Source organism: Condylura cristata, unplaced genomic scaffold, assembly GCF_000260355.1.
Source record: "Condylura cristata isolate star-nosed mole 26May11 unplaced genomic scaffold, ConCri1.0 scaffold00005, whole genome shotgun sequence".
Classification (NCBI taxonomy): domain Eukaryota; kingdom Metazoa; phylum Chordata; class Mammalia; order Eulipotyphla; family Talpidae; genus Condylura; species Condylura cristata.
The window spans coordinates 59255371-59265660 of NW_004567106.1; the positions used below are offsets into that span (position 1 = coordinate 59255371).

Sequence of the window (10290 nt, forward strand, 5' to 3'; positions counted from 1 at the left end):
CCATTGTTGATCCCATTCCCCACTCCAGCCCCATAAAATGTCTCTGGTGTATAGTTGTTCATTATTATTACTATTATTGTTATTTTCTCCCTGGGTGTATAGTTGTTCATCAGCATCATCATTATTATTTTCTGCCCTGGTCCTTTATACTCCTACTATGAGTGAATGATGTGTTAAGTTTCTTAACAAAAACTCTTTAATGACACTGGAAGTAAAAAGGACATCCACTTCATTTTTTAAAAGTATCCTAACCAAAGGTCAAACCATAAGCAAATATCATTATTATCTTGCCAAGACCCATAAGGAAATCTTTATTCAATATAGCAAGATCCATACATACAAAATAGTAACACCTCTCTGACAGACATAAAACAAACTCCAATTAGGAAGAAGATTCACTCATAACAACTTGCAATTTAATATCATCTTAAACATTCAGATAATGTTTTTTTTTTTTTCCAGAACTGTTGATATGTCAGTTGGAGATATCCACAAAATAATGAGAGACTTCGCCACAGTCCAATTAGGAAGAAGATTCACTCATAACAACTTGCAATTTAATATCATCTTAAACATTCAGATAATGTTGTTTTTTTTTTTTCCAGAACTGTTGATATGTCAGTTGGAGATATCCACAAAATAATGAGAGACTTCGCCACAGTAAATTCAAGGAGTGTGAGGGTATCTGTATAAATTGCACACATTTCTGTAGTATCTAAATTTTAAATGATTTTCTTTTAAACTAATAAAGACTAACAATAAATAATTCCATGTTAGGAGTTCAAAGAAACAATACCAATGTCTAGCTACTGTTAACAAATGTTTCTGCGTAATTAATAGTAATTCCAAAAGCTAGTGTACAGTCAATATAAGGTACTTACTTTTCCACCAAAGTCTGTACACATCCCTTCCAGGAAGGCATCTGTAGGGCAAGGTCTGCTATTGCTAAAGCCAGCTGAGTAAGAGAGATTAAGTAAATGAATAGAACAGATGAACATAAATAGTGTTACCATCAAAATAAACTGGAAAGTAAAGAAACAAAACTTCTTCCAAACAATATAACCAAGACATTTGAAAACCTCCTCCTCCCCTCACCCCAACTACATATATATGTGTGTATATGTATGTGTATATGTATATACACACACACGTTTGTATACACTCACGTGTATGTAATTCATATATACTCTTCTGGACTAACTAACAAATTGCTGAGATTTAAAAGTTAAGCTTTAAAAATTAAAAACAAAAAGAAGTCAGAAAGAACAGGCTATAGAGTTTTCTCAGAATGTATCAATACTTACTTTTATTTGGCAATACCATAGAACTTCATGGACTGATTAATTATATTTTGTCAAAAGGCCAAAGCTACTGACAAAGTCAGACTTTTGACTCACTCCTCAAGTAATGGATTGCCATATCCCTTCTCTTTCCATTTCTCATCTTGAAGCCTTATGCAAAAGCCTCCTTCCTCTTCAAGGGCACTTCTATGCCAGGCAGAGAACACATGTGAGTATGTATTCACTGAAACTTCCAGTTTTCCTTTCTAATGTAGTTTTCTGTCTAAAGGGCAAAGGCCAGATGCTGTACTTCACTGTTTGACTCATGAGACTTTCGTCAGTCCAAAAAAGACAACTATGTAGATTGCTGATCCAGAATCATACAATGTGTTTTAACACTTGCATTTTAACAGGAGAAGCACACGTCTGCCTGTGAAAACCTTCACTCACTTACCATACTTCTGTATTTAAATCTAAACGAAATTCAATGAACTCTATGATTTAAATGAACTAAATGATTTAAATACTCCCTATCCACTTGGGAACCAATCTGTGCTAAAGCAATGAATCTACAGTAAAGTTGTTAACATTATCTCACATGGCCTAGTAATATTATCAATGAAAATAAACTTGGTATATACTAATGACCTTAAGATTTACTTAATATGAAGCACAGGATTTACCTGCGTTACAATGACAGGTGACAAGTCTTTCAAGTTCTGGATATGAGTTAGTAATGAGTCCCGTAAAGAGGCATGAGAGTCCGTAGGGAGCTCATAAAATGAGGTCTGAATCTTCATTTTCATGGTCTGGGCAGCAAAATAGCATGATTCCACATCCTGTCGGATCTGTAACAACTGGTCTGAAATCTCCCATGCATGAACCTGAAAGCGGATCAGACAAAAACGCCTTAAATAAGTCTACTTTTCTGGATAGTTTCTTTTTATTAAGATTTATTTCTTTATGCATACAAGAACTAGGGTGTAGACCGGGGAGGGTGGGGGTGGAGGATTCACCAGAGAGAGTGGGGTGCAGTCACCAGAGAGAGTGGGGTGCAGAACAGGTGGATCCACTGAAATACACTGCTTAAAGGAGCAGTGGGCAGGACAGGAGAGGTCTGCTGCACCATGCAGGTTAGCAACCTGGCAGGCTGCGTCTTTAACCCCTGCCAACAGGGAGGCCCCTGACTAATTTTAATACCATAAATAGCTCAATACATGTATCAATCATATAGACCTAAGTATAATGAAAGGAAAATATGACCAAAGCTCAATTACCTACTAAAATTCAGTGAACGCTTCAGAACTACGTATTTATAGGTCCCATTCAACAAAAGTATTACCTATTTTCTGACTTATTTTAGGAAGAAATCGATAAGTAAATAAATAGGTTGCTGTTCAGAATCATTAATATTGTGTTTGTGTGGAAAGAGTATTAAGAAAAATGACCCAAAAGTTTCTACTGAAACTAACACATCACTATAAAGACTGCCAACCCTAATAGTAGGCTAAGCCTCTTTCCCCAAACTTAAAATAAGTTTTGTTCATTCTGAATTGAGTCTGGAATCTGTTTTAATGTATCAATAAATAGAATATATTTGATGCTGATCTTAATAAACCTGCATCTCAATCTTTAGTTCCCTAGTAAAACAACAGAAAAACTATCTTACCAAATGAATATCTCATATACTTAGATAATTTTCTGATGAGCTTATATTAGGTAAGTTCTAAATATGCCACTAAAATCATTTGCACAGTAGAAAATAAATGTATCTCTGAAAATAATAAACAAAGCTCTCCATGGTGGCTCAAGGGAGCACAGCACCATAAAGCTATATGCAGCTACTGCAGCAAGAATTCAATTCCCCGGCCAGGGAGCTGACCCACATGGTGCAGCACATCCTTCCTGTCTTGCCCGCTGCTCCCCTCAGCAGTGCACTTCAGTGGATCCATCTGTTCTATTCCCCACTGTCTCTGTTGCATCCTCTTACTGCCCTTGCACACTGCCCTTGCACTCTGCCCTGTACCAGGGTTCTTATATGCATAAATAAACAAATCTTTAAAAAAGAAAGTAATAATCAAAACAACAGAATTTGGTATCTACCAGTGATAATTAGACAACAGTCATTTTGAAAGATAATTTTAGGAACAAAATTGTGCCACACAGTAAGCAACTAACAAACAAACTGATAAATTCTAATCCAATTCTGTATCAAACTTCCTGTTAATGTGAGAATAAACTGCAAAAAATGTGAACCTCAATTTATAAATGAAGCCAACTGTGAAGAGATCACAGATTTAACTAGTTAATTTCTCATGAAGATACAGCACTTCACAAGTTGTACGTAATTCTTCAAGATCTTTGCAAAGATAAAAAGGAAGTCAAGGAATAGAATGGGTACAAATAAGTGCCCTTGAAAAGTCCAAAGTAAACTGAAAATAGAGACCTTGAAATTGATCTATCAAGTTTAACATATAACTTAGCTTTCAGTCAAATACATTCATGGAAATAGACATGAATGTAGCATTAAATTTCTTCTATATAAAATTGTTTTATATATTGATTTTCTTGTCTTTATGCCCTTAGCAGTGTCAACAATATACAATAAATGTTTGAGGAATTAATGAATCACTAATAACACCAACTTTTCTCCCATAAGCAAAAAAAAATTCCAGCCTTAGTTGCTTAGTCATTTACTATTTAACCAGTTATGCATTCATGCATATAACTTAATATGCCATCAAAATATATTTTGTTCAAACTGGTTTATCTATTTAAAAAATATCAAAGGCCCTCCCTGGTGGCACAACTAGTTAAAGCACAACACTGGGAAGCTAGCTACAGCAGCTTCAGCGCAAGTTCAATCCCCAGCTAAGGAGGTTACCCACATGGTACAGCAGACCTCTCCTGCCTCATGCTGTTCCCTCAGCACTGTATTTCAGTGGATCCATCTTTTCTATTCCCCATTCTGTTTCTGGTGAATGCTCTCACTGCCCCTGCACTCTGGCCTGTACCCCAGTTCTGTATGCATAAATAAATCTTAAAAAAATAAAATAGCAAAAGATTCCAGGAAGCTTTGGGATCTCCATAAATGTCCTCATAAAAACAGACTAATTCAACAGCAAAAGCATTATTATTAAACTTTACAACAAACTGGGTGTTACCTAGTTATCTCCAAGAGCCCCAAAATATATGTGCATTAGGAAAAAGTCCCACATAATTTCAGCATCAGTAAAAGTGGAAGCAGAAATAGAATAATAAATCTAAAAGATAAGGAACATCAAGAGTCAAGGTTTTCACTGGAAAGCAAAGAGCCAATTTGAGGATGACAGAGTGGAAGAGGCTTTACCCAAAAGCAGGTGAATTTAAGAAGTGAGCCAAGCAACCATGTAAGATCTAAGGAGAGCTACAGAGCAGTGCGGCTCTACAAACTTTCAAACCAGAGGGGCAGGATAGGGCCCCAAAGTGAGGAAACACTACTGCTACAGAATCAAAGTGATACAAAATTATATTACAGACAAAAAAAAAAGAAAAGGAGGGAATAAGAAAGTTAGGAAATCTTAGAAATCAAGCCACCCTATCAGTAAATAATATATGGAAACAAAAAGAAAGCTCTACAAAGTTAGAAGTATATTCTTTAACCATACCACCTTCTAAAGTTCAAAAAAATTAATTTCACAAATAATAAGCAATTGAGGTCAAATGCCAGCCATATAAGCTATGGGGGTTTAGAAAAAGTCTAATAAGAGTAACAGTCAAAGGACATAAGGCCAAATGGCTTACTAGTGAATTCTGCCAAACATTTAAAAACGGCATTAAGACCAATCTTTCTCAGACTCTTCCAAAAATTTAAGTAGAAAAGTGAACACTTTCTAATTCACTTAATGAGATCAGCAAAACCCTGATATCAAGGCCAGACAACACACTAAAGAAAACTACAGACAGTATCTCATTAATACTATGTAAAAAAAAAAAAAAAGGCTCAAAATACGGGATTAACACCATTCAAGGGTGAGGCAACATATGAAATGTAATATACTATATTAACAAAAGAGGAAAAATTCATAAACACCTCTCAATTGATAGTGAAAAAGCACTAATTTAAAACCCTTTCATGACAAATATATTATCTCAACATAATGATCATATGTGAAAGCCCATTAATAAATATCATATTCAGTGACCAAAGATTTAGTTTTCAAAACTCTAAGATCAAGAACAAGACAAGGATGCGAACTATTATCATTTTTTTTTAAGATTTATTTATGCATACAGATCTGGGGTACAGGCCAGTGATGTGGAGGGAGAGAGGATTCACCAGAGACAGAGTGGGGAACAGAACGGGCAGATCGACGAAGTACCCTGCTGAGGGGAGCAGGGGGCGGGTCAGGAGAGGTCTGTCGCACCATGTGGGTCACCTCTGGGCAGGTGGGAATCAAGCTCATGCGGAAGTGGCTTAAGCTTCTTAGTGCTGTGCTTTTACCGGCTCTAGATGCCAGGGGGGGCCTATTGTCATTTTTATGCAAGTGTTATTAGTTCTAGCCAGTGGCCACCCTGGTGACACAAGGTTAAGTAAGTCTCAGCACTATGAAGCTATCAGCAGCCACTGATAGCACAAGCTGGATCCCCCACCAGGAAGCTAACCCATATAGTAAGCAGGCCTCTACTGTCTCACCCTCTTGCATCCCTCAGTAGTGTATTTCAGTTAATCCACCTGTTCTGCTCTCCACTCTGTCTCTAGTGAAACTTCTCGCACACACCTCCATACCTCTAACCTACACCCCAGTTCTTGTATGCATAAGTAAATCATAAAAAAAAAAAAGTCTAGGCAGAGCAATAATCAATTGGGGGGGAAAAGTTATCCAAATTAAATAAACAGAGGTAAAATGGTGCCTGCTCATATGTGGATAACCCAAAAATTCTCTCTCTCTGTATCTCTCTCATACACACACACCCCTCTTAAAGAATAAACAGCAAAAGCTGCAGAGCACAAATTTACTACCCAATAATTAGCTGCACTCTTATATACTAGCAATGAACAACCTGAAGAGGAAGTTAAGAAAATTACATTTATAACAGCATCAAAAAGAAATAAAATACTCAGGAATAAAGCAAGGAGGCAAAAAGATATGTACACTGAAAACTACAAAACACAGGTGCTGATAGGACTTATACATCATAAATGGAAAGACATTCATGTGTTCAGGAATGGGAGATCGTTTTGGAGTCAATATGACCCAAAGAGATCTATAAACTCAATGCAATCCCTATTAAAAACCCAACATCATTTTTGCAGAAACAGCAAAATCTATATGAAATCACAAGAGACCCTGAGTAGGCAAAACAATTCTGAAAAACAACAACAAAGTTCATTAAGGTCACACTTTTCCAATTTCAAAGTTTATTATAAAACCGCAGTGACCAAAATACTGTGATACAGTCCTTGTTTTTATATAATACATTAAAAATACTTAGGGGGGAGTAGCTGGGGGAGACAGGAGAGGTCTGCTGCGCCATGGGGGTCAGCTCCATGGCTGGGGATCGAACTCATGCTGCAGTGACTGGCAATAGCTTGACAGCACTGAGAACCCATACCACCAGTGAGGGCACCACCTTCCAAAGGTCTTTAAAAAGGAAAGACAACAAAAAAGGAAAGACAACAGAGAGGACAGAAAGACCAAGAAAAAGAAAGTGAGGCAAATTAAGAAGTTTATCAGTGGTCGCTGCGCAATTCTTTCAAGTTAAAAAATTTTCTAAATAAACATCTGGAGGGCCCTCCCTGGTGGCACAATGAACTAAAGCACAGCACTATGAGGCTATCCACAGCCACTGCAGTAAGTCTGATTCCTGGCCAGGGAGGTGACCCACATGGCATGGCAAACCTCTCCTGACCAGCTGCTACTCCCCTCAGCAATTTGTTTCAGTGAACCGTCATGTTCTGCTCCACTCTGTCTCTGGTAAATCCTCTCATCCCCCTGTACCTCTGGCCATCCCCAGTTCTGGTGTGCATGAATAAATAAATCTTCAAATAATATATAAATCAACAACTGGAAATAAAATAAGTAGCTGATTAACAAATTAAAGAAATAATAAAGCCAAACTGATGAATTTCCAATAAGAAACAGAACCCATAAAAAGAATCAAGTGAAAATCTAGAAATAAATTCAAGGAAATGGAAATTAAGAACCAAATGGAAAGATTAAATGCAAATTAGACAACTGAATAAAAAATTACAATGACAGAAAATAGTAAGACTGAAACACAAAGTCAAAGAAGGATAAAGGAATACAAGTGATACATGTATGGAACAGTGAAAAAGTCTAACATACATGACTGAAATCCCAGAAATATAGTGCAGGAGCACTAAAGATAATGACTAAGAAATTTCCAAACTGATAAAAGGCAAACTCAGATTTGAGAAATTCTACAAATCCTTAAAAAAAAAAAGGGGGGGGGTCAGGCACATTATGACACTGGTAAGCTAGAGAGAAAAAGATATATTAAAGGTACAACAATTATACCCAGAGCTGACTGACTTGTTAACATAAACAATGGGAACCACTTATCTTCAAAATGCTGAAAGAAAGTAACTGCCAATCAGTTGTTCATTTTATGCCTCCTGACAAAATGAAAATCCTTCAAAATGCAACAAAATTATGCTTTTAAGAAAAAAACAAAGAAAAAGAGATTTCATTATCAATAGACCCACTAAGAAGAAAATAATGAATGTTCTTCAGGGAGAATAATTCTGAATGGAAATATGGAAATTAAGGAATACACACAGTAAATAGAAAAATTAAACATGTAAATAAATTTCAGTGAACACAGACTATATAAAGCCCTGTGAGGCTTAAAGTAAATGAATAAAAATACCTGATAGGGAGCTCCACATCTACCTGAAATAAAACAAGTTGGAAAGAACAACCCTTTCCAGTTAACAATAAAGAAAGAAAATAAAACTACAAAATAATAACTTTTTAAAAATGCATCAGAAGGGCCCTCCCTGGTGGCAAAAGGATTATAGCACAGCACTAAGAAACTAAAGCCACTTCAGCATGAGTTCCATCCCTGCCGCCCTGGAGGTGACTCGCGTGGTGCCACAGATCTTCCCTGACCTGCTCACTGCGCCCCTCAACAGTGTACTTTGTTGATCTGCCTGTTTTGCTCCCCATTCAAATCTTCTCACTGCACCTGCACCTCTGGACTGTACCCCAGTTCTGTATCCATAAATAAATAAACCTTTTAAAAAAATATATCAGAAAATTTAGGTCTCAGGACAACTGACGTGTACTGCAATCTAAAGGCAGACCTCTCCTTGGAGACGTGTTCATCTGTGGCACAACAAAGGAGGAAGGCATGCTGTATGTACCCTAGACAACCAGGTAATAATATTAAAGCTAAAACTTCTCACTGATAAAGGCTGAAGTGTGAGCTAGTGTAAGCAGAATCCCTGTCACAAGGGGAGTTCACAACCAACTATCCACCAAATATTCAGGAAAAAAAGTGAGGAGTAGGGCAGAAGACCAAAGAATTTGGAGGCTAATTGGTAAAGCAGTCCTCAAGGGTAGTGTTCAACTGCAGAAAAGGTACAAAAAGATCTCATTAGATCTTTCTTCCCTACAGAAAAAAAAAAAAGCCTAACAAGTGTGGCAGTGGCAACAAATCATGTCACCCAAAAGATGCAGGTTAAGATCCCCTGCTGTTGCAGTAAAGGTAAAAGAAAAAGCTTGACCCCGTAGGATATAGTACAATGAAGTTTTGAGCTCACAATACTATATTATCAGTACTACCACCAGAATCCTAATCCTACCACTGAGAAACAGGCAAAAAAATTTATCCTGTGAAAGACTGACCAGATGCAAGGCAATATGCCAGAGAACATGATCACTGAAAAAGTTCTACTGACGAGAAGAGAGGACACTGGACTGTACATCGTTACGACAGACCACAGAGTTCCCATTGTTCACTCCCCACAAAACTGCAATAAACACATCATCCTCAAACTCCTGAAAGTCATAGGTAAGAATATACTAGAGAATAGAATAAACAAATCCCTTTACCTTTCCATAGTGTGCTTTTGACCCTTTAACAGCTTCACTGTAGAACTTTGTATTGTAATTGCTTAGGCCTATGTTTATCTTTTCTAAGACTGCAAGCTCTTCAAAAGTAAAAAATAGCCTTAATTATATCTCTCAAAATCCTTTCGCCACAAGAGGCATTTAAAGTATATATTAGGGTCCTCCCTGGTGGCACAGTGAACTAAAGCACAAAGCTATTGCAGCCACTGCAGTACAAGTTCAATCCCTGGCCAGGGAGGTGACCCACATGGTGTGGCAGACCTCTCCGGACCCCACCTACTGCTCCCCTCAGCAGTGTAGTTCAATCAATCTGCCTGTTATGCTCCCCACTCTGTCTTTGGTGAATTCTCTCAACCTCCCCAAACCTCTGGTCTGTACCCCAGTTCTGTATGTATAAATAAATCTTTAAAAAAATAAAGTATGTATTAAATTATTAAATATGAAGCAAAATGACAAGATACCATCATCTCGTAAGTCTGTAACACCTGTTTGTTCTCCCAAACAGTAACACCAACCTTTTACTAGGTAAATGAGGTAAAGTTTATTGAGGGTCAGTTATAATAACAGCATGTACATGTTTAGAGAAAGGACAACAGAGAACAAGCAAATCAGTCCTTCAGAGAAAAAGAAAACAAAGGCCTTGCAAGGATGAGACTCATTTTTCACTCAGTAACTCATTTGTAGAACTTCATTTGCCTTTGCCAGATGGAGCTTTGGTTTTGTTTTGTTTAAAAGATGTATTTTATCTCCATTATATACAGTGTTGTAAAACCAATTTTACCTCAATAATGAAAAATAAGTAAAATTATTTTTTATTAAAAAAATTGACTTAGGCTTTCCCTGGTGGCACAGCGGGTTAAAGCACAGCACTGAGAAGCTAAAGCCAATTCCGCATGAGTTCGATTCCCGCCTGCCCTGGAGGTGACCACATG

At 37.2% G+C, this 10290-nt stretch overlaps 1 protein-coding gene across 4 annotated transcripts in view; it reads right to left on the reverse strand.

The window, feature by feature from the left end:
- Positions 1-10290, reverse strand: part of TNPO3 (transportin 3) — a 73991-nt gene that overhangs the window by 49178 nt on the left and 14523 nt on the right. For 3 of the 4 annotated variants that reach the window (XM_004677028.2, XM_004677030.2, XM_012720989.1), the window contains 2 exons: positions 1964-2164; positions 882-955 (listed from right to left, as the gene is read on the reverse strand). In XM_004677028.2, coding sequence (XP_004677085.1) covers positions 882-955; positions 1964-2164 — 275 coding nt within the window. Of the gene's footprint in view, positions 1-881; positions 956-1304; positions 1506-1963; positions 2165-10290 lie in introns of those variants that run through there. The other variant, XM_012720990.1, reaches the window with a different exon arrangement.